Source organism: Phyllosticta citribraziliensis, assembly GCF_038025025.1.
Source record: "Phyllosticta citribraziliensis strain CPC 17464 chromosome Unknown J3D65scaffold_11, whole genome shotgun sequence".
NCBI classification, from domain to species: Eukaryota; Fungi; Ascomycota; class Dothideomycetes; order Botryosphaeriales; family Phyllostictaceae; genus Phyllosticta; species Phyllosticta citribraziliensis.
The window spans coordinates 1,162,025-1,184,879 of NW_027117348.1; the positions used below are offsets into that span (position 1 = coordinate 1,162,025).

Here is a 22,855-nt window from a genome sequence, read left to right on the forward strand (position 1 = left end):
CAAAGTAAATAGACGCCCGTATTGCGCGTCTATCGCGTTGGCGCCTCCGAAAGATCCAGAAAAGTCCGAGCGGCAAGTCTGGACAATGATTCTTCTCTTCTTGTGCCTCCGCGAAGCAGGCGCCGTCGAATTGAGTCGCAAGGTGTGTGGTGAGATGGTTAGCGGACGAGGTTAGGTCGATGCGGGCGGTCTGGCGGGTAGGTGGACCATCCATGTCGTCATGGCGTCGTTCGGATCTTTCCGATCGCCCTAGTCGACCCCTGCACGATCTGATCCCCACCAACTGTACGCTTCGCCCGACTTGTCATTGCTGTTGCTCCTTTCCTCTGGTTAGGTAAGGTAGATTCGCCGTCCGGAATAAACACAAAACCTGGTCAAAATCACTAGAAATGAATTGCGCAGACTTATTATTCCTCCGTAGCTATCCTAAGCAAGACTCCTCAGCCTGCCTTCCCAATCCAAATCATGGTATACGCTACGCCGTGTCGAAAATCCTGTAAACATGAGTCCAAACACCAACCTTCTCATCCGTCGCCAGCTTCTGCAAATACGCTCATGTCGCCCATTACCCCGAATCCATCTCTTGACTCCCACCCAATCGATGCTCAATCATGCTCATGCCTTCGTGCTTCTGATGGCAAAGGAAAGTTTTGTTAGACAACCGTTCAGCGCCCAAAGAAAAAGAAAAGCTTGAGAAACAAGCACGGGTATATAGTGTCGTGGGCCACCTACATCAAGCCGCCCAGCACAACCTTTCCCACGCCAGCAATTTCGCTCTTGGCCCCAGCACGACTGGCGTCTTCAAACTCTCGCACCACGCCCGCGACGATTATCTTGCGTATCCGGGCATCAGCCTTGGCAAAGAGCTCGCCCACACCAAGGCCGCAAGCTTCGGGTCCGTTGACGAGGCTCATTATTTTGGTATAACAGTCGATTAGGACGTCGCACAGCGTCGAAAAGGTCTCGAAAAAGTCGGGGTCGAACGGCAAGCTGGGCGTCAGCAGATGCGAGTATTCTTCGCCGGGACTGAGATGATCTCCGTGGTCAGTGCTAGGGAAGGATAGTTGCGATGCATTGGAAGAGGTCTCTCCCAAGCCTTCGGGCAGCATGAGTTCCGTGGCCGAACTTTGGCGTCGGCCCTTGGCTGCACCTGACGCCGCGTGCATGCCCCTCTTGAACATTCCCGCGACACGGCCGCGGCTCAGACTACTAGGCGCGTTTCCATCTGGCGGGTGTAGCGTTTGATATGCCTCAAACTCCATCAGGAGTGCATTCAATGCACGCAGGTATTCGGCAGCGCTTTGGGAGTTGAGGTCGAGAATGGTGGGGAGGGAGAATCCGAGGAGGAGGTAGTTTGTTGCCCGGCGAGCGAGGTTCCGCGGCGAAAAGTATGGCAGCTTGTTCAAGTCCGACTTGTTGAAGAGGAGCGTATTGAACCAATACACACGTCCGTCATGTCTGCGATTGTCAGTAATTGGCAACGCGGCCTCAGACCGGCTTACGCTTTTCTCAGATAGTCCAAAGTCGATATACGCTTGGAAGACAGGTCGTGAATGTGTTGGTACAGAGCATGAGGATTGTGACCGCCGCTCGAGGGGACTTGGGAGAGACTGGCTGAGCCGCCCAGGCTGCCGCTCTTGCCCCCAAACGTGGCGTTGGACTGCGAGGTGCCCGGAGGACGATCCCACTGCGATGCCGGAGTGCCCGAGGCCATGGTCTTCAAGTCGTCTCCTAGGCTGGAGTCGTGAGATTTCTGGCGGCCGCGTCTGAAATGGTGAATTGAGAGCTTGGACGAAGAGGCATTGGAGGCCTTTTCGGATGACAGGGAGGCGGCAAGGTTTGGTCGCGACGGGTGGTGGTCCTTGGTGTCTGCGCTGGTGATGGAGTTGGACGAGGAGCGAATGGAAGCGGAGCGGCGGATGCTGGAGCCAAGATCAGAGACGGACGAGGCGAAGCTGTGGCGATTCTTCTTGGAGGGCGAAACGGGGTGGGGGGCGGCGTCCGACTCGTCGATGGTGGGCGGCAGCGGCGTGGTGGATCTGTGGGGGATGGGCGTCTGGCTGCGCGACGAAGGCTCGCTACTGGCGGCGGCCTTGCGCGACGAGCGGTCGCGGTCGCGGTCGCGCCGGAGGATGGAGGGTTTGCGCGGGAGGAAGCTGTGAGAGTGGTGAGAGGACTTGTGCTGCGAGGTCGATGAGGAGGGCATGATGCCATCCTTTGGCACCGTCACAGGGAGCATGCGGCAGGCCGTCAGACGCGGCTGGGCTGGGGTAGGATAGCCGCAGGCAGGGCGGGCAGCGCAGGGCAGCGCAGCGCAGGGCGAAATCCAGGGGTCGGCGTCGACAACAAGCGATGGAGAGACGACTTTTTTGACGCGCAGCCCTTTTGACTGTTGCTATAATTGCGAGCCAATTTGCACGCCGACCAAAGCAGCTGCTGGGCCTGGCGATCACGAGTGAGTGCGGTGCGACGCTCCCGTCCAGTCCCGCCCCGGCCCTCTCGAGCCCCTCTTCTCCGCCCTCCACCCAACCGCTAAACACCACCATGGTATGTACAAGACCCTCAGCTCTCGCCGCGCTAACCCGCCCAGTCCACCCCGGAATACGTCCCCCAGCCCGGCCAGTGGCCTGTCGATCCACAGCACGACGTCCCCATTGACGACGACCGCGTCTGGATTGACGGCTGCTTCGACTTTAGCCACCATGGTCCGTCCGACCCCAACATGCGCAACCCAAGCTGACCTCTGCCAGGCCATGCCGGCGCAATGCTGCAAGCCCGCCAGCTCGGCAGGGAGCTGCTGGTTGGCGTGCACTCGGACGAGGCCATTCTCGAAAACAAGGGTCCCACCGTAATGACCCTCAAGGAACGGTAGGTGACCAGCATACACCACCCACCTCAGCTCTGACCATCTTAGCATTGCCGCCGTCGACGCCTGTCGCTGGGCCACCAAGTCCATTCCCCACGCTCCCTACGTCACCTCATTGCCATGGATCTCCCACTACGGCTGCAAGTACGTTGTTCACGGCGACGACATCACCTCCGACGCCTCGGGCGAGGACTGCTACCGCTTCGTCAAGGCGGCCGGTCGCTTCAAGATTGTCAAGAGGACGCCCGGCATTTCGACGACTGATTTGGTGGGGCGCATGCTGCTATGCACCAAGACACACTTTATAAAGAGTCTGGACAAGGCTCTGGCCGGCGAAGAGGGAAGCGGCAGCGATCAGGAGCGGAAACAAGCTGGCGAACAAATGACGGAGAGAATAAAGGCGTATGCGTCCAACGAGACCGGTCTCGAGCCAGGCTCCGAAGTCTGGGTGTGGCATCAAGCTGTCGAGAGCAAGACGGCCGAGCCCAGTGGAACCAATGACGATGGAAAGTGCAGCAAGATGGTCGACGGTGTAGCACCGAAAAAGGGACAGCGTGTGGTATACGTAGACGGCGGATTCGACCTCTTTTCGTCAGGTCACATCGAGTTTCTTCGGAGTGTCGTCGAGAAAGAGGAGAAAGAAGGTCGGGAACGGGGTTGGTACACCCAAGAAGCGACGCAGCAACGCATAGCAGAATCGGGATCCGACTACAGCCCGGCCTATGTTGTTGCAGGCGTTCATGACGACCAGGTCATCAACCATTGGAAGGGCGTCAACTATCCCATCATGAACATTTTCGAGCGCGGTCTCTGCGTTCTGCAGTGCAAGGTTTGTGGATCCTACCTCGTCATTTCCAATGCTCACAAGCGCAGTACATATCTGCTGTCGTCTTTTCCGCGCCCTTCACTCCGTCGTCCTCCTTCTTGAAGTCTCTGCCCTACGGCCTTCCGAACGTCATCTACCATGGTCCCACTTCGTTTATGCCATCGGTCGAAGATCCATACGTGGACGCGAAGAAGCTAGGAATTTTCCAGGAGATTCATTCTCACGACTTTGCCCACGTCAATGCTGGAGAGATTGTCGGTCGCATCATGCGCAGTCGAGCTCAATACGAGGAGCGCCAACGCGTCAAGGGCGTCAAGGGCATTGGAGAAGAAGCAGTACGTCGACGGGAAGAGATGGAAAGGGAAGAGAGCGCGAAAGCTGCGGAGAGAGAGGCGTTGAGACAGAGCAAGGCTTGATCTGATATTTGGAACTGATCTTTCCGACGGCATTGGAGAGGGGTTTCAACAACTAAAGCATTGGAGAGCATTGAATTTTGGAGCTTAGATACCATCAACTGTTGGATTTCGGACGACAGAATAATTCAGCGGCAATTGAACTTGAGTTCATTCAATCACCGACAGCGGCGGCATTACGACTTTAGGGAACCCGTTTCCGACCAATGGCCAGTCCGATCTCGGGCGGTCTTCATCCCGAGCGGCCGCCAGCGTTCCCCGGTCCCCGCAACATCGTCGACGTCAAAAGCTCGAGCTTGGGCCCACGCTTCCCCAGACTTTCCAACATCTCAGGGACGTGTTTGACAGGATATCACGACCAGACTTTGCTCGACACTTGCGGGAACAGTTTCCCGTCCTCGTTGAATGACTGACACTTTTAAGAGCTGGATCCCTTTTTGTCATCTACAATTCTAGACTGTTTGAATTGTGTTTTATATCGTCATCTTTCCGTCTACATTCTGTTTTTGCTTCCTTGTGCTCTAGATTCACCTCAAAGACTACAATCACAATGGCAGACCCGAAAGACCTCCCCTACCGGATAACGGACCTCGAAGCCAGCTTCAACACCAACGCCACGCCCTCCAACAACGCATCCAGTTCCTCGGACGAACTCCTCAAACCACCACCAACCGCCGCACCTCCCGCCACCAAACCGCCACTCTCCTCCCTCCTCTCCTCGTACGACTTTGAAACCGTCGCCTCGCGCACGCTGGCACCCAAAACATGGGCCTTTTACGCATCGGCAGCCACCGACCAACTCACACGCGACGCCAACCGCGCCAGCTTCGACCGCATCTGGTGGCGGCCGCGGGTACTGCGCAACGTCTCGCGCGTGTCGACAGGCGCACGCATGCTGGGGCGCGACGTGTCGGTGCCGCTCTTCGTCAGCCCAGCAGCCATGGCGCGCCTCGTGCATCCCGACGGCGAGCGCGCGCTGGCAGCGGCGTGTGCCAGCCGCGGCGTCGGCCAGTGCATCAGCACAAATGCGAGCTACCCTCTGCCCGAGATCCTCGACGCCTGTGGAGGCAGCGCGACAAAGGCCCCGCCGCACCCCGTCTTCTTCCAGCTGTACGTCTCGCGGGATCGCGCGGCGACGGCGTCGCTGGTCCGCTCGCTGCCGCGCCCGGCCATTGCTGCCCTCTTCCTGACCGTCGACGCCCCCGTCCCCGGGAAGCGCGAGGCCGACGAGCGCGTTGCGGCGCCCGACGACCTCGCGGCGCCCATGAGCGGCGCGCGCGCCACGAACGACGCGAAAGGCGGCGGGCTCGGGCGCGTCATGGGGGCCTACATCGACGCAAGCCTCACATGGGACGACGTGGCGTGGCTGCGGTCGCTGCGGCCCGACCTGCCCATCGTGCTCAAGGGGATACAAGGGGCAGCGGACGCGATGCGCGCGGTGGAGGCGGGCGTGCAGGGCATCGTCGTCAGCAACCACGGCGGGCGCAGCCTCGACACCAGTCCGCCGGCCGTGCTGGTGCTGCTGGAGCTGCAGCGCTGCTGCCCGTGGGTGTTTGAGCGGCTGGAGGTGTACGTGGATGGCGGCGTGCGCAGGGGCACTGACGTCGTGAAGTGTCTCTGCTTGGGCGCGACGGCTGTCGGTATGGGGAGGCATTTCTTGTATGCGTTGAACTATGGCCGCGAGGGCGTTGAGAAGTTGGTTGACAGTGAGTTCCCCTCTCTCTTGCTCCGGAATCCAAACCAGAACAACCGTCTAACATCGCCGCAGTCATGAAAGACGAAATCGAAGTCTCCATGGCCAACCTCGGCGTCAAGCACCTCGACGAACTGCACCCCGGTCTGGTCAACACGCTAGACGTCGACCACCTCGTCCCCACGACCATGGACCACCCGTACGCCAAGTGGTCGCCGCGGAGCCGGCTGGTCAAGGACGCTGCATCAAAGGCCAAGCTATAGTCGGAGACAATGGATGACTGGGGGAAGGGAAGGTAGAGGGCTGGGGCGTGCGGTGGATGGGGCAAACCCTTGGATATCTTTCTTGAGCATCTCTCCGCTTTTTGGGTTGGGAAATGTTGGGATTCTTTTAGAGATTTTAGACTCTATCACAGCTGTAGATAATATACTTTACATATCTTCCGCGTTGTGGTCTTGAATTCACGTAACCTGAAGGAGGTTGTGCAGGGCTGGTTGGGCTGTGCCTAATGCGGCCTAGCTCAAACGGTGCCAACTTCAAACGTCTAGAGACTGCGGCAGGAACGAATGCTCCGTTGGTGTGGCCGCAGTGCCAGGATCTTGTTCATCGAGCAGATCCATCCAACTCCCGAGGTCCAGGATAGCAAGCTTCTCCACAACCAAGATGCCCCCACACCAACAGCTAATGCAGTTTACTGATTGCGACATCACAAGCCTCCATACCAAAGAAAGCGTCTTCTCAGTTAATCTCACAAAAGGGGGTTATCTTCAAACCGAATTGCAAAAGACTCCCGTCGACGATTGTCAGCGTCTGCAACCGTGCTCCAATCCCACCCCGCCTGTCCAGAGGGCCTGCTCCGCCTCTCGATGCAATTCCCAACCAAGCCCTACATGTACAGAGCAACTTTTGCCTGCTTGCACAACCTCTCGACACACCCTGTCCCAAGGCATTCTTGACAAATAGGAATTTTAACCGGTTCCCGACACTGCAAGCCTATTGATTGTCAGTATTTATTCTCAAAGGTGATGGGGACGACTCACTTCATCAGGTGGTCCATGAATGTTTGCAAGCTGACGTCGTCCGTAAAGATGGTCTGGGCAGTCTGGCTGACGCCACCGTACGAGCCAGTGGTGTGTGTGGTGGACGGGTTCAGCTTGCTGAGCAGGAAACGGGCTTGGGAGCCGCCTGCATCGCAAACAATGAAACGAGGTAGCGGGAATCGATCTTGAATCAACTCCTTCGCATCCTCCTTGGGCGCATCCAGCAAGACCCGGAAGTTCTCGTAGCCGTCCTGGTCCTGGTAGCCTGCCTTGCGCCATTCGGCAATGGTCTCTCCGTGGAAGATGAGAATGTGGAAGAAGGTGTCCAGGAGAAGAATGGTTTCGGGCATGATTGACGTGCTGTCCAGAAGCACGGGCTGGCCGCCTTCGTGGTCGAAGCCGTAGCTGTCGAGGGTAGGTTGAATCATGATGAGAGAGTTGCTGACGTCCTCGTGGTTCAGCACATGTCTGTAGAATGCAGTCTCGTCGGGCGAGTTGTTAAAGACTTGCAAGAACTGGGAACGGCGAAGATGGAACATGAACTGGGGGTAAAGCGTAAAGTTCTTTTCCAGGCGGAATGATGAAGGGTCGTCCTTGCGGTACTCGGCAAAGCGCGAGCAAAGTCTGATGAGCATGCGGTCGACCCAGCGGAGGACGTCTGGGCCGTCGTCGACTTCGGCCTTGAAGACTGCTATCCGGGACATGAGGACAGCGGCGGCTTCTTGGTCAAAAGACTGCGCAATCGCCGGGTCGCCAGAAGGTCCACTCAGGTTGCGGGCGACGGTGGTGACCCTGAGGTGGTATTGGCCAGACGAGTGCTGGTAGTAGGTGAGGAACTGGATCATGCCCTTTTGCGGGCCCTGCTGCATCTGGCTCGGTCCGCCCTGGCTTGCAATCTCAAAGTAGATGCCGTAGCTTGCACCAGGGTCGATACCGCACATTTTCCACGCGCAAGTGTTTCCAATGCCGCACTCAGTCTCGCCGACAGACGCCGACTTTTTGTTTTGAGAGACGGCGTGACCAATCAAGCCAGTGACCTTGAGCTCCTTGGTGGTGAGGACTTCGAGCGAGGCATTGAACCCCATCAAAAGGTTGTCGTCGGCGTCCTTGTCAAAGACGCGCGCAAAAGATTGTTTAAACATGGACGACGTGAAGCTGTCCGTCAGGATCATGTGGCCGCCAGTAGAGTTGGCCAGACCCTTCATCTCCAAAAGACCGACCTGGTCGAGGCAGCCGGCGAAGATGTCGATGATGTGGCCGTTGTGAGCTGTCCTCTTGGCAAGGGCGTCGTAAAACTTGAGCGCCTTCTTGTAGTACTTGATGTTGTCGCGATCAATGTCGTGGTGCGAACGAATCGGCTCCCTCAGCTCGGCACCAACAACCATTCCGGGCCCTTCTGTAGCGGGGCCACCAGTGAAGAGCATCACTCTGCCTCCCGAGTTTTGAAACGAAGTCTCCAAAAGGCCGACAGCAACGCTGAGGGCGACTCCGGTACAGCGCAGCGCACGCTTGTCGTTGGCCACGGGCCAGGGGTCCTTTTGCAGCTGCTCCAAGGCATTCGTCAATTGGAATTCGCACTGCTGGACAGGAAGCAGGAAGCGCGCAGCCGGGCCCATTGGTGGGGGCGCGCGACCTGGCTGCGGCTGCATGCCCGGCCTCAGACCTGCCGCCATCAGACCGAGCATCTCCTGCACCTGCTTCGCCGTGTAATCTTTGCTGCCGCGGAAAACGTAGGACTTGGCGCATTCAGTGTAGCCAAGCTCGTGGACCTGAGTGGTCGTGCCGTACGTAATGAGACCAACCAAGGCGTATGGCGGGAGAAGGCTCAAGCTCATGATGATCGAGTCCTTGAGCGCCTTCAAGCTATCCTCCTCCTGGCAGGTATCCACGACGAAGACGAAAATGGGTGGTGCCGGCGCAGGACGGGCGAGCCGGTACTCGATGGTCGTGTTTTGGGGGTGGAGTTCGGGGGGTATCGCTTGGTCGGAGATGTCCTTGTAGTGGGGAGGGAGGGCGTTGCGCTGGAGACAAAAGGGGCAGATCCATATCCTGGCGCGCATGTCGACTTGACTGCTTGGTGTCAGACGTGTGGAGAGAGCAGACTCGGGGTACGCACCAGAAGGGGTTGAGGACGGCCCTGCAGGGCGCTTTGCACGAGACGGGCTCATATTGGAGCAGCGGCGTGTCGGGCTTTTCCTTTAGCGGCGTGTAGAGAGCTCCAATGGGAACTGCAAAGTGTCAAGATCTGGTCATGCTTGAAATGAGTTGCCGACTCACCAACAAGTCTCGACGCTTCCTGACAAGAGGTTAGAGCGAGTCGGGGCAGCAACCGGGTCGACATACCATGCGTGAGCTCGGGAACGTGTTCCAGCTGAGCCTGACACCATCCTGGTCCTCAATGTCACTCCACTGCTCTTTCAACGCGTCGTAGTCCATGTTGGGAGCTGCCAACGAATGCGGGCAAGCTGCTGGGTTGCGGGCGGGCGAGGGGCGCACGGGTGCGGGTGGCGATGCGGAGAGAGACGAGTGAAGCCGCGAGGTGGACTGCCGGGCCACAGGTCGACAAGAGGGCGCCGAGGTCGAGAGAGTTGGAGATGGAGAAAAGGGCGACAGCTAGCACGGGAATAGATGAACGTCAGGTAGAAGCGGCCACATTGACCTGCTCAGGGCGGTGAGGTGTTCGGGCATAGCGCGGGTCGGCGCTTTCGGCAAGGTAGATCCCGAAGGCAGCACATCAAAACTCTGCGCGGACTCCATCCAACCTCTCTTCTTTACAGTACCGCCGGCAAAAAACACATTACTATCGACACGTCTGACTCTTCTTGTGGACGCTGTTTTCGCGCCGAGCGAAGACCAATTCACCCATGGCTGGGCGCCCGACTTCGATGAGTCGTCTAGACTTGCACGAGATGTTGGGAATCAGCAGAGGTTACATGCCACCTTGTCCTTGAAGGATTGGGGCCGCGGTCGAATTACGAGCGTCAAAACCTCGACTGCTGGGTTGGCCGTCGTTTTGATCGTCGAAATCGCTGGAAAACAGGCTCATCGCCTCCGTAACATACAAGCCAAGACATGTCGCTTCAATTTCATTCATTGTTCTGCAAATTCCCTATCTCCATGTGTTTTGAGTGTCCTTTTCAACCGCCGTAGATCCTCACCGTCTTTTGAGATCTGAGACTTTCCCGCTCAAGATGTAACCCCGTCAAAGCAACCACGCAACTGTCCTGGTACCCGCAATTTTCCAAAGCAAAGAACTTTTGTCCCTCTCAAGCTCCTGATTCGAAATCCAATCCACTCAAGCTCATCCACCCTTGGTTTCCTGTGAGAATTCTGTCTGGCTTCAGCCTCTGCTTTGCCATCTCGCAGCTCTTGGACCAGGAATACCTCGATCAGCTTAGGCGACCTCTTCGACCGATTCCTTCGCGTCGGTGTCGCTGACGGACTGGCAGACAGGCTTCTCGCTCGTGCAGGTGGACGGGTCGACCTCCATTGCGTCCTTATCACTTCCGCCCTTCTCGCCCTCATCCTTGTTGGCTTGCTCCTGGTCATGAACCTCCGTGTCGCTGACCTCCAGACGGACACGCTTGCTCTGCTGTTCATCCTCTTGCTCCTCAAGCTGCCTCTTGACGCCGGTGCAAGTGGTGGGGCCAGCCTCGCTCTGATCCTGGCTCTTTCCACCCTTCTCGTTCTCATCCTTGTTGGCGGCGGCGTTGCCTTCCTCCTGGCCATGGACTTCTGTGTCGCCGACGGACAGATGCTCACCCTTCTCAACCTCCTGCGCATCCTCTTGCTCAGACTGCTTGACGCTCGTGTGGGTGAGCTCAGCCTCTTCCATGTTGTTTTCGCGCGTATCATCCTCGTCCTCGGCATTGGTGCTTGGCTCCTTGTCTTGAACTTCGGCGTTGCCAGCGTCGGCGTCGTCGACAGATGGAGAGTCACCCTTCTCACTCTCCTGCGCATCTTCCTGCTCAGACTGCTTCTTGACGCTTGTGTCGGTAAGTTCAGCCTTGTTCTGGTCCTGGCTCTTTTCACCTTCGCCCTCAACCTTGTTGGCGGCGTTGTTGCTTTGCTCCTTGGCTTGAACTTCGGCGTCGACGGCGGACAGGCAGTCACCCTTCTCGCTCTCCTGCTCAGACTGCGTCTTGACGTTCGCATGGGTGGGTCCAGCCTCGCTCTGGTCCTGGCCCTTTTCACCTTTGCCTCCATCCTCGGTGATCTCTTTCTGCTCCTGGGCAACGCCTCCACCATTCTTGTCCTCACTCTTTTCCTTCTTGCTGGCAATGCCGTTCTCTCCATCATACTTGTCAAAGTCGCACTCTTCGTCGCTCTCGTCTTCCTCGATCGGCTTGAGAAGACCAGAGTTCTTGCTGACTCGCAGCCTGTGCTTGGCAAGGAGGTCCGCGGAGAGCACGGGGACGGGCTCGTTGTCCAGAATCTTCGCTTTGGCATTCTTTGCGTCGCCGGGGGTAATGGCGTGTCCAGAGGAAACTTTGCCCTTGGCTCCGTTGGCCTTCCTTTCCTTGCGCGCCAGCACTTCAGCGTTGAGATAAGCGACAGCAACGGCATGCTCAACCTCTTCGGCAACGGCCGCCAAGTGAGTGAGAACCGAAGAAGGAAGACTCATCAAGCGATTGGTGACCCGGATGCCCCAGAACTCCTCAATTTCGAGGAGACGTCTTTCGGTGACCGAGTCATCAGGACGGAGTCTCCTCAAGGTCATGTCGAACTTGTTCAAGACCTTGCGCCAGTGAGCTTTGCTCTGAGACGGGTGAGCTGCCTTGTCGGCCCGAGTCTTTGCGGCGACCCGGCCCACGACCTCACACATGATCGCTTTGTCGGTCTCGGTGAATTCGATGACAGCCTTGATGGCGTCGGCCCGGGTGTCGGCGGGCAAGCTGTAGATTCTTTCGCCGAGCTGGTCGAGGGCGTCTTTGCCCAGCTTGGAAAGGCTGGTGGTCTTCAAGGCCTCAATGAAGCTGTTCGCGCCATCGGTCGTGGTGAGGTCGCTGGAGAGGATTTCAGGCTTCATCTTGCGTGATCTGAACGTTGATGATGATTTTGTCGGTTTGTTGTTGGTTCAGAGATGTTGCAGTGAAGTCTGCACTGGTTGGACCGTGTAGTGGGAAGCTGAGGTTCTGCGCGGCAGTGGTCAGCTTGGTTGGTTGAATGAAGGATGAACAATGACTTACCTCACTTGGGGTGATGGACTGAGAGCAGCCAAGAGACAATGGATGCGATGGTCTTTCAAGACGATGACGGTGAGGAGCGGAAGAGAGGACGGAGGGCTTAAAGGTAAGGTGAGAGCGGCGTTCAAGAGGCAGTGGATGCGGATGATGGGCCCTCAAGAAGACGGCGGTGATGGATGGCGGATGAGATGAAGGGCGTGAAGAAGCAATGAGAGCGGTGGTCAAGAGGCAGTGGATGCGGATGATGGACCCTGAGGTCGAAGTGGCTGTGGTGGAGTTCGGGTGGGAGAGATGGTGTGAGGATAAGTTGAAAGGGAAGAGGGTCAGGCGGGGAGTGGAAAAAGGTTGATGGGAAGTGGAGTAGGCGAGCCGTCGTGAAGTGAACGGGGTGGTGAGTAAGAGAAGCGCCGATGGCCAAAAGTCGAAGCGTAGAGTTGAGTGGTAGCAGAGGCAGATGGCGAGGATCGAAGGGAATGGAGCGAAAGAGGAGCACTTGTCCACTGCTTCAGATGGAGCTTTGGAGCTGGCGTTCGCTGCCACTGTTGCGTCTGGTAAGCAGCGTTCGGTCACCACTTCAGAAGGTGCTGGGGAACTGTGGTTTGCTACCGCAGTTGCGATTTCGGTAAGTCTCTGCAAGTTCTTTTCAAAGTCAACATACGGGCTGTATTACCTCTCGTCTCCACACTGCTTCCGCCAACTCACGACCCTCTCACGCAGAATTCCCGCCCCGACTACGCAATCCACTCTTTAGCCTCAATCCCCTGGCCTCGAAATCCCGCGCGCAGGTGTACAAAAAGACGGCCATCCTTGGACACGGACGTGCTGGTGGACGACTGCTCCTCAAGCGCAACCCCGTTTCCGAATCGGACGAATGGTCCATGGACCCAGCCCTGTTTCGGTCAACGAATGCTCCCAGTCGCTTCCGAGTGCTTCGACAACATACCAGCCACTTCAGGAAGAAGCTGTGATGATCCATCCCAAGCTGCCCCAGAGAAACTTGACCACGGTCCTGGCGACGGTCTCGTCCCCCAGGTCTTGGACCAACCACGCCTCCAGGCGAATCCAAAATCCTGGAGTTTCCAAGGCCTCCCTGCCAGTAATCCTCTGGGCTTCCTGGCCTTGGTTTCCGAGCTCATGCGTGTGCTCGGCTTCACCCTGGTGCTCGTCGATCCCGCTCTCGTCGACGTTCTCGTCCTCACCCTTGCGTTCGTCGTCGGTCATGTTCTCAGCGAGGACCTGAGCGAGGATCTCGTCGAGGACCTCGTCGACGTTGAAGTCCTTGTCGATGGACATCTTCTGGTTGACCGCATTCTCGCTGGCCACGTTCTCGTCGACCGTGGTCTCGTTGACCTCGTTCTCGCTGGCCACGTTCTCGTCGACCGTGGTCTCGTTGACCTCGTTCTCGTTGGCCTCGTTCTTGTCGACCTCGTTCTCGTTCTCGTTCTCGTCCTCGTCGACCGTGGTCTCGTCGATCACGTTCTCGTTGGCGATCTCGTTCTCGTCGACGTCTTCATCACTCTCGGGTTCAGTCTTCGGCTTCAGCAGTCCAGTGGTGCTGCTGATCCGCAAGCCGTGCTTCTCAAGCAGACTTGGGTCGAGGACCGGAAGCGGTACCGCATCCTTTGGGCCCAGCATCTTCAAGACGTTGACAACTTTCTCTTTGGCCGCCTTGGCATCACTACCAGTGATGTTAGTCCTGTCAGGGCCTCTCAGCGACCTCCTCTCAATGCGGCCAAGAGTCTCGGCATTGAGATACGCCACGGCCACGAATTCTTTCGTTTTACTGCTGGACATGGTGGCAATGTGCTGCGATGCCGACTGAGAGAGACCCTTCCCCATGGCACGATACCGGCTGGCACTCTTTTTGCCCCAATGATTCTCGATCCGGTCCAGATTTTCGACGTGTTTCTCGGGCTGCGAGAGAGTAATTCTCTGCTTTGCGTGACTTATTGGATAAAAACTGCGCACAATGGCCGGGCCAGCAGCTTTTTGCGCCGTCTCGTCATCTTCCTTCAATTTGCACAGCTGAACGATACGTCGGTCCAGGCCCTCCGAAGCAACTTTGAGGGAATCGATGAATTTGTTTGCGGCTTGACGTTGGTGCTCAGCTGGCAGAATTGCAATGTCGCGCATGATTTGCTCCTGGGTTGCGTTGGTCAAGATTTCATCGGTGTTGTAGGCTTTCAGGGACTCGAGGAAGGTTTCGATGCCGGCCGCCTTCGAGGAGCTGGAGGATTCCATTGTGGGCTTGCTTCTGGTGCGGTGTCTTGAGGGGAATTATGGATGCTACTTATACGTCAGTGGCCACTCCAACAGAAACCAGAGCGGAAAACTCACGTCGTGGCTTTGCAAGCGAGTGGTCTTGCGGGGCGGAGCTGGACACCTGGGGAGAGAAAGCACCGCGCTGGGGGTTGAGCGAGAATGGATGCTACGTGCGCGTCAGTGTGGTCAATTCAGGGGGATTTAGAGCAAGAAAACTCACGTCGTGGTCTTGCAGGAGGGTGGTCTTGTTGAGCAGAGGTGGAAAGCTGGGTTGAAGAAGGACTGCGGTGGGGTTGAGCGAGAAGAAGACCAGATCATGACAGGTCGGCGGGACGACAGGTGGACGGGCAGGAGAGCTAGATCAAACGGCGGGAGACGCCGAGAAGCTGTTCAACTCCCGCCGAGAAGCTGTTCAACTCCCGCCGAGAAGTTGTTCGATCCCACACGCCGACCAAAAGGAGTGACAGATGTGCACTCAAAATATGGATAGTCACTTGAAGAGCATGGAGCGTACATGATGCCACATGCTGAATCGTTACAGCCCAAATGTCTTGAAAATATTGGGCCATTTTTTCAGGGGTAGTTGTTTGACATGGTAAGTTCTCCCCTCGCCGCCCGGCAGAACTCGCGCTCATGGTGTCGCACTCCAATCCAGCAGTACCCCAATTTGCAGCGTACCTACTTCCAGTAAACAAATAGGTGAGTATCGAACATCGAAACCTTTTCAATGCAACCAGACACATCAAACTGAAAAGATTCTGAACGAATTCAATCACCTTGGCAGGCTGTATCAATCGAAGTCGACAACCACTTCTTCCTCGCATACCAGGCCTCCCCAAAATCTCCCGCCGCCTCTTTCGCCAACCACTTGTCTCCAAGCTCTTGCGCCATATATTTCTCAAGATCGTCTCAAAAGTCCTCCGTCGCCATTTTTTCCACGCCACTAAGCAAACATGCCTGCTTTTTGTTTGGAAGCAGTTATGGAGAAGTTTCAGTTGTTCCCGTAGGGCTCGAATCGGCTTTGTGGTCGTCCTCATTATTCGATGAGAGGAGTTGCATCTCGCTGCTTTTTGTCGTGTCCTGGCGAATTCCGGGTGTCGCTTTCCTACCGAAGTCACAAAAGGGTTTCCGCCGTGACTCGGATACGCTGTCCGAAAGCGCTTCCCGGACTGCCAGTATTTCCCTCGTCTCCTTTTCTTCGTCCTGCTCAGTTTTGGAATGAGGCATCGCCGCTTGTTGTTTTGCGTCGCGTCCTGGAAGACTTCCAGCGGTGTCTCCGCGTCCGAGCTAACGGTAGAGCTCAGATCGGCATCCAAAGAAGGACATGGTGCTATCTTTCGCCTCTTTGGAGTATTCGAGCACTCCTTTGCTGCTCGAGCCGACAGTGCAGCTAGCATCGGTACCCTTTGAGATGCACGGCCGTTTAGTGCTTCTAGCGTTCTCTCTTTTTGCATTTCCTTTGAGTCAAACCCACAGATTTATTGACTACATTCCCGAGACATAACGAGCACAACGCTAACCAGCCGGACATCTACAATTTCTTCGCCTCTCCTACTCAGCTCTCTCCATTCTGTTCAATCTCATTGCTCTTTTTAGTGAAGCGTTGCGCTACAACGCGCTGTACTAAGTCGCCTCCAAACGCCAAACAAGACGCCGCCCAACAGAAGGAGATCGTCCATCAGTGCCACAATTTCACCATATTCCAAACTTTCCAACCCACAGACTTGCTGCATGGTCCTCACGCGGCGCCAGCATTGTTCTTCTTCTCTTGCCGCCAACCACCGAGACGGCCAATTGCCTCCTTTGCCAATTCGTCGTCTCCCAGCTCTTGCGTCAGATGAGCCTCCAGGTCAGCCCAAAAAGCGTCACTGCCTAGCTTCTCTTGGCCGGAGAGACGCGGTTGTTTTGCGCTTGGAGCAACATCTTCAGAATCGCTCGACTCCCTCTTAATTCCGCCGGAGAAGGACAGGTTGGAAGCCTGTTGGTCACTCGACCTCGTGTTGTCGTCTTGGGCTTTGAGCTTGCCCTTGCCTTTGTTACCGACTTGCTCATTTTCAGGCCCGTTGTCTCTATTCCCGCCAGTTGAGATGCCGGCACTGGCGTTGTTTTGATAGTTTTCGGTTCCGTTTTCGACCCCCTTTGCGGCATCGTCACGAGCTCGCCGTAGGTGCTTTTCAACTTCCTCTTTTCCGTTGTATTCGTCGTCCTCGGTGAACAGCCCTGGGTATAGCGCGCGCAATTTTTCCAGGCGTCGAGCTTTGCCCGTTCCCGTCTCCTGGCCTCCGCGCTCTCGCTTATTTCCTCCTTGGTTGGAGTGGGGCCGATCGCTTTGCTGGGGCGCAAATTCACTGTCGTCGGAGTCTCCGTAGACGCCCTCGGAGTCATCCCCAGAAAATTCGGGGGTATTTGGGAAGAGTTCTTCGCCATCCTCAGGGGTATTAAGGGAGAAATCTTCTCCTTCATCAGGGGAACTGGGGGGAAAGCCTTTTCCATCATTCCCGGTCTCGTAATCTCTCTCTTCCTCTGCCAAAATCTCCGGTAGCTCATCCCATGGCACATCCCTTTCGAAAACCACGATCGGATCTTCGCGCTTGCGCAAGTCTTCCCTGAATGGAGACCAGAGAACCCGATGCCCTTTATCCTCCAGCAATTCTTGAGTCTCATGATTGACCAAACGCTCGCGTGCGCGGACCTCTGCTTTTTCCCACAATTTCCGAGCTGCTCGATAGTGTACGGTTCTGATCTTGTGGAGTCGAATCCAGTAAATGAGGTTCAACTCATCATCCTTGATCAAATGCTTGTATGCCAAGAGTGAACGCTGTACTGACCACGGCACTGCGCGCATCTGTCTCCCCCAGGCTCGAAGAAAGAAACCTCTGGCGAGCACTATGTTGTCTCGTGACTCGACACATTCGATCCATCCGGCTTCTCGGATCGCCGATGGTTCGCATCCAGCCCAGAGACTTTTGCACTTCTGTCGCGTTTGCATCCAGATTGGACTAAGTGCTTCGTCGATGGCATCCTGGATCTTTTGCCGAAAGTAACGGGGAACATTCCAGAACTTCAACTCGTTGGGAAATCCTGAGGGTAGTTGCGACCACGCCTCTATCTCCTGGCGGAGCTGCAATCGTCTATGAATAAGGTGTGAAAAGCCATCAGAATCATCTTCGAAGACTTGTTGAGGAGGCGTGTCAGATGCTGCAACAAGTTCGCGAAAGAAACGCCGCGTACTCCAATTCCTAACCTCCTTCAATTCGAGCAGTAAGTCTCGTAGTCGTTCTTTGAGAATTTCTCCGGAGTCCCCGTAGTTGTCCACTTGGCTAAACGGAGGACGGTCTAATACCCGCGACTCAGAAGCCCGTCGTTTGCTGCGCAGAGGCATCGAAAGAGGACGAACGATTTAGCGCAAGGTAGATAAGGATGCGATGCGCCTCTGAAGGAAAATTGGTGATTTGTAAGATCTGGCAACAAATCTAGACAAATCAAGGAGCACAGTAGCCACAAAATTGAATGACCATTAAGGACTTGAGAGTGACGCTCGATCTCGCGCTGTTATGGAGGTGAAGTAAGAGTTGATTTTTGAAGGTCGCAGGCTTCGCAAAGCAATGGTCTTGTTACGTGGGGTTTTCGAAAGGGCGACGGGTTTGACGATAGGAGTGAAGGTTTGCGAGCGAGCGAGGTGGGTGGGAGACGGGTTGACTATGACAGCTCGTCGTTGTGCTCCGTAGATGAGCGCTTAAGGGCGTATAGCTGCGCCTATCCGTGGCGGTGAAGCTGATTAATCAGTCATCATCAGTTGTTAGTCGTCAAAACCGTAACACGCGGGGTAGAAGAAAAAGTGGAACTTTTGTATACCCGCGACTCAAAAACCTGTCGTTTGCTGCGCAAAGGCATCGAAAGGGGACGAATGATCCAGGGGCGGCCAGGCGTGGAAATCGGCAGGTGCTCGATTGGTTGAATTGCGAGTTGTCGATTACATGGCCCCCGGCGAAGTAAGCAACTATCCCTGAAGAAACTATTCGAAGCTCCTCCGAGCGCTGCCCACACACAGCTGCTCCTCCCGATAAGCCCCCTAAGATCTGAGAGTAGCAGCCGCCTCCGACAGCCAGACCGGGCGAAGCTGCAATGGCCTGAGTATGTAGTAGTTGATTGAGTCCGACCTGTTTTTGAGACGCGATAAGCCTGCCACTAGACGCGTCAAGACGGCCGCCGACGGCGAGCTGATTCCTGTTGTTGTGCCAAGACTGATATGTCTAAGGAGATGTCAGCAAACTCACTACCACACCCCACCCCCAATAGCAGCCAGTCCTCACCCACATCAACCCAACATCTCTTTCGATCCAAAACCGCTCCGCATACTGCTCAGCCATAGTAAGCACCCTCATCCTCATGCTCACCGTTCTCGTCCATCATAATCATCTCATCATCGCCGTTTGGACCGCACGAAACTGCTTCCACACTGCCTGTATCCAGCATCAGCCATAGCACGCAGACAGACCGAAAGAGTTCCACATACCACACCACGCACAGTGCCGCAGAGGGCGAGCGAGCTGCAAGTGCGAAAGGCGAACCACTGCCTCTGTGCGTTGATGCGGCGCCATTCTACAAAGTAGAAAGCTCCAGCAGTGTTTGTGGTGCACCCTTTCCACGCGCGAAGGTTGTAGAAAACGACCAACAGGCCAACGACGAAGTTGCACAGACAACAAACACAGCCCAGCCTGCAGAAAAAGGAGCATCCAGCATATGTCAATCAATCAATCAATTACCTATCACTCATTCTTTTTTACCCAACTCCAATCCAGCACCACTACCACCGCTCCACTCTTCGCATCACCAAACGAGACGAAGACGACGACGGCGACGATGGCAACGCCAACGCGCAGCTCGACTACTCCAACGCTCCGCCCCGCTCCAAGCCATCTGTCGTCCGCCCATCGCATAAATGCCCGGACGCGCACGCAAAAAGGCAAAGAACCAAAGCCAGATGAGACGAAACCAATGACTAAACGAGATGAAAGACAAATCGATTGATTGAAGGGAAAAAGGAGTCCATGAATTCATCAAGACGAGCAGTCAAACGGAAGAGGAAAAAAGAGCAGAAAAAGCAGATCAGCCCATCCCGCGCACGTGCGCCGCTTGCCTCCACGTGCATTACCTTGACCGTAAAAAGGCTCTTGCAATGCAAGGCCAGTGACAACAGAAGCAGAGGGCGGTGTATTATTAAGGTGTATGCGAATAGTCGTGTACGAGAAAAGGGCCCAGTCGAAGCCGCCGAATCTGCAGCGGCCAAACGGGAAAAGCGCCGTGAGACGCCATGGGGCAGGAAAAAGAGCAGACCGAAACTCCCTTGAGCAAAAGAGGGGCACCGCCTCAGACCCAGGGAAAAACGCTGATGCCGATGATGCTGGAACCGGGAAAATGTGGTATACTGATGCCAGAAGACACGCAAGACTCCGTTTTCCGTCCAGAAGCAAAGGGGAAAGAAGAGTCGTGGTACTCGTGAATGCCGTGCCGTTGCCGTATGCAAGGTGTAGAATATGTGTGGTGGAAAGGTAAAGTCTATGTTGTGGCCCGCACCCCGTGTTAGACGTAGACCCCAATGCTATGCAGGTGCGCCAAGAGTAAAGTAATCGTAGAGCGCAGCGGGATGTCCAGTCGCTGCAGGTGGGAGAATAAGGAGCCCTAACCGCCGTACGGACGGTACATGCTGTGATGCGGATGGTAGCCGTGTGGCGGCAAGATTGCCTGAGAGTACCAGTGAAGAGAGGATCCTGGGGCGATTGGGTGGATTGCAGGGTGGAGCTGGGATGAACTGGGTTGCATGGGTTGCAGAGAGGGAGGCGGAGGGCGCGGTCGATGCGGAGCTGACGCCATTGGGGGCAGTCCACCTCCAACCTGTGGTAGATGGTGTTGGGCGCGCTCCATTGCGTTGACGGCTCTCGAATCCAGGTGCGACGAGGGAAACATGTCAGACATTAGCTGAGGCGGCAAAGTCGTGGGTCTCGACTGGTTGTTATTCATGTAGTTTGCCGGTGGGTTTTGCTGGCGGTATTGGGTAATGGTCTGCTTTGCGGGACGGGTGTTGAGCTTGTGCTGATGGGCGACGCTGGCGAGCGTCTGGAGAGGAACCATTTCCGTCTTGAACGGCTCCTCCAATTCTGGAAAGAGCTTGTTGAAGGCGTCCATGGCCTTTTGGCCGCTCTTTTGCAGTGCCAGCGTGACCTCGTCATCGCTCGGGAGGGCAAACATGTCCTTGGGCCACCTGCAAGAATCCGACTGGTGGTGGAGCACAAAGTGTCGGATCATTTCGGCGCGAGAGCTGGGCATTTTGGCATAGTTTTTGCCGCCACGAGTCTTGCCATCGGTAGACTTGCGACAGACGCCGCAGCACATTTTGTCAAAAATGTCGTGGTTGTTGCTGCTCATGAGCCAGGCGTCGACGTCGAATCGGAGAATGGGGAAATCAGGGACAGCCGACTCGCCATTGGCCTTTTTGACCAGGCGATCTCCGTACTCGACGATAAGTCTGCTTTTGACAGGCGCACTCAATCCCGTATCCTCAAGTACCGTCAGAGCATCCTTGACGTTGCCCAGAAAGTCGCTTGGACCGCTCGACACTCCGTTCTCAATCGAATCATGGGAGCAAACGCCCCTCCTCACAAACACCGACTGAACCTTGCCAAAGTTTTGCGGCGTGGGAAGACTTTCCGAGCCGTACTCGGGCTCTCCGTCCGCATCCCATCCGCCTGTAGACTTTTGGTTGTCCGTGAGGGCTGGAAGATTGCGTGGCCAGGGGACGCCGTTCAGAAAGGGTTCCGGCTTTGATCCTGCCAGACGAAATATTTGAAAGTCGCCAATCGTCACTGCATGGTCCTCGCGAATGTGGTTCATGAGCTGTCGAAAAGTCCGTTGCTTGCTGACGTCATTTCGCTTGCAGCCAGGACACTTGAACTTTTGGACGTTGCGGGTCGGCGGACGGAATTCGGAATAAATGTCCGACAGGAGAGGGCCGATGCGCTGCTCGTAGACCTTGCAGGCATGCTCGACGGTGAGGACGTACTTGCCGTTGCGCGGATACACTTCTGCAAAGGGCGAATCAAGCGGCATTTGGGACTGCAAATTGTTCAGAGTCTCGCCGGCAATGGCTCGCACCTTGTTGAGGATGCGGAGCGCAAACTCTTGGTGGCCCATTTCCTTCTTGTGAGCCTCGTCGATGACGGCCTTGGAGCAGTCGTCCGTGAATGAATTGATCATGCGGAGGGCATCCATCGAGTTCAACGCCTGGATGTGTGGCACTCTGTTTTCCCAGTACCCCATTTGCGCCGCACGCCTCTCCATGGCCACCACCTTTTCAGCCTCGGGACGGGCCTCCTCGAGCTTCGTCTTCAAGACCTTCCAGAATTTTTCCGTCTTGAATTCCTTGTTGATCTTGATGTTATCTTGATACGCAGGAATGAGATTCAAGACATCCTCGGTCATGGGCGGATCCAGCTGGGCAGCCTTGCGGATAATGTACTCTTTGCGCAGGGTTTTGAGGTCGGAGCTCTTTGCGGCGCGCACGGCAATCCACTTCTTCTCAAACTTGTCAATCTCGTACCGCTCGTCCATCAGAGCCTCCAGCTTTGCCTTGCGCTCTTTTATGTACGCCGTCTGCTCCTCGACCACTTGCTCGGAGGTGAGGTTCCGTTGTCCGAGAGCAATGACGAAATCGGCATAGGCCTTGGAGGTGGTGCTCAGGTCTTCCTTGAGGTAGACGGGCTGGTTGCCCGACGTGCGCGAGCGGCCATCGTCGTCGCCCCATCCGGCATACGAGTAGTGATTCCACGAGTCGACGGTGGCGCACGGAATGGTTTCCAGCATGCCGGGAAACTTTTGGTTGTAGGCAAAGCAATCGTCTTGCTGCTGGGTGTTAGCTTGGACGACGGCATAAAAGTGAGACGCACCTTGATTATTTTTTCACCAAAGCACTTTGTGCACCAGCGGCGCAAAAAGGCCCAGTACGTCTTGCGGGCCTTGGGCTCGCGGCAGGACATGCAGCCCTGTCCAGAGAGCAAGTCGGTGTATTGGCGGTCGGTGATGCCAGAGGGCGTGGGCGGAAGGTTGGGCCCAAAATGGTGACGCATGGCGTGCCTCCAAATATGGCTGTAGCCAAGCGCCTGGCGGAACTCGGACGAGACCTTTTCGTAGGTGAAGAGCATGGCCGGATCGCTGAGCTCAAAGATGCGCTTCCACACGTCTTGGTAGACGGGCGTGTGGACGCGGCGGTCCTTGCGTATCCTCGTGGGGCCATTGGCCTTGGACGACTTGTGCTTCTTGGCAGGCGGCGGAGTGGGCGCTTCCCTCGTGATGGCTCGCTTGCCGAGGACGGAGGGCTCGGGTGGGTGGTTAGGAGGACGGGCGACCTGGGGCTCGACCTTGAAGGCCAGGACTCCGTGATCGTCGCGCATGGTGTAGAGGTAGTGGTTTCCTTGGACCTGGGAGAGCCAGACGCCGGAGCGTTCGTCGTGGTAGGTGGAGGGGTTGAAGAAGTAGTTTGGTCGGAGGGTGTGGGTTGGGATTTCAAGCCAGG

General features: G+C 56.2%; 8 protein-coding genes across 8 annotated transcripts; 4 read left to right on the forward strand and 4 right to left on the reverse strand.

Moving 5' to 3' along the window:
* Positions 1 to 396: 396 nt before the first annotated feature.
* J3D65DRAFT_636443 (uncharacterized protein) lies at positions 397 to 2,459 on the reverse strand. Its single transcript, XM_066801406.1, has 3 exons — positions 1,503 to 2,459; positions 733 to 1,458; positions 397 to 631 (listed from the first exon to the last, which is right to left on the reverse strand). The coding sequence occupies exons 1-3, from the start codon at positions 2,237 to 2,239 to the stop codon at positions 616 to 618; spliced, it is 1,479 nt and encodes a 492-aa protein (XP_066651985.1). The 5' UTR covers positions 2,240 to 2,459; the 3' UTR covers positions 397 to 615.
* J3D65DRAFT_102216 (phosphoethanolamine) lies at positions 2,393 to 4,382 on the forward strand. The gene is made up of 5 exons (XM_066793637.1): positions 2,393 to 2,547; positions 2,591 to 2,705; positions 2,751 to 2,868; positions 2,915 to 3,695; positions 3,740 to 4,382. The coding sequence occupies exons 1-5, from the start codon at positions 2,545 to 2,547 to the stop codon at positions 4,106 to 4,108; spliced, it is 1,386 nt and encodes a 461-aa protein (XP_066651986.1). The 5' UTR covers positions 2,393 to 2,544; the 3' UTR covers positions 4,109 to 4,382.
* Positions 4,383 to 6,222, forward strand: J3D65DRAFT_102208 (cytochrome b2). The gene is made up of 2 exons (XM_066793636.1): positions 4,383 to 5,811; positions 5,874 to 6,222. Exons 1-2 carry the CDS (start codon positions 4,656 to 4,658, stop codon positions 6,059 to 6,061), a joined length of 1,344 nt encoding a protein of 447 aa, XP_066651987.1. The 5' UTR covers positions 4,383 to 4,655; the 3' UTR covers positions 6,062 to 6,222.
* Positions 6,223 to 6,635: 413 nt separating this feature from the next.
* On the reverse strand, positions 6,636 to 9,502 carry J3D65DRAFT_102188 (uncharacterized protein). The gene is made up of 5 exons (XM_066793635.1): positions 9,182 to 9,502; positions 9,116 to 9,134; positions 8,955 to 9,066; positions 6,839 to 8,908; positions 6,636 to 6,791 (listed from the first exon to the last, which is right to left on the reverse strand). Exons 1-5 carry the CDS (start codon positions 9,272 to 9,274, stop codon positions 6,767 to 6,769), a joined length of 2,319 nt encoding a protein of 772 aa, XP_066651988.1. The 5' UTR covers positions 9,275 to 9,502; the 3' UTR covers positions 6,636 to 6,766.
* A 730-nt stretch (positions 9,503 to 10,232) lies between these two features.
* On the forward strand, positions 10,233 to 11,960 carry J3D65DRAFT_685698 (uncharacterized protein; the record flags this gene model as incomplete). The annotated part of the gene is made up of 1 exon (XM_066803817.1): positions 10,233 to 11,960. A coding segment is annotated over one exon (1,644 nt), but the record flags the coding sequence as incomplete, so codon positions are not given.
* Positions 11,961 to 12,879: 919 nt separating this feature from the next.
* On the forward strand, positions 12,880 to 14,694 carry J3D65DRAFT_685702 (uncharacterized protein). Its single transcript, XM_066803818.1, has one exon. The coding sequence runs from the start codon at positions 12,931 to 12,933 to the stop codon at positions 14,293 to 14,295; it is 1,365 nt and encodes a 454-aa protein (XP_066651990.1). The 5' UTR covers positions 12,880 to 12,930; the 3' UTR covers positions 14,296 to 14,694.
* Positions 14,695 to 16,024: 1,330 nt separating this feature from the next.
* Positions 16,025 to 17,668, reverse strand: J3D65DRAFT_670937 (uncharacterized protein; the record flags this gene model as incomplete). Its single annotated transcript, XM_066803347.1, has 1 exon — positions 16,025 to 17,668. The coding sequence occupies one exon, from the start codon at positions 17,666 to 17,668 to the stop codon at positions 16,025 to 16,027; it is 1,644 nt and encodes a 547-aa protein (XP_066651991.1).
* A 3,944-nt stretch (positions 17,669 to 21,612) lies between these two features.
* On the reverse strand, positions 21,613 to 22,571 carry J3D65DRAFT_527480 (uncharacterized protein; the record flags this gene model as incomplete). The annotated part of the gene is made up of 2 exons (XM_066796651.1): positions 21,613 to 22,185; positions 22,230 to 22,571. Coding segments are annotated over 2 exons (915 nt in total), but the record flags the coding sequence as incomplete, so codon positions are not given.
* Positions 22,572 to 22,855: the final 284 nt, after the last annotated feature.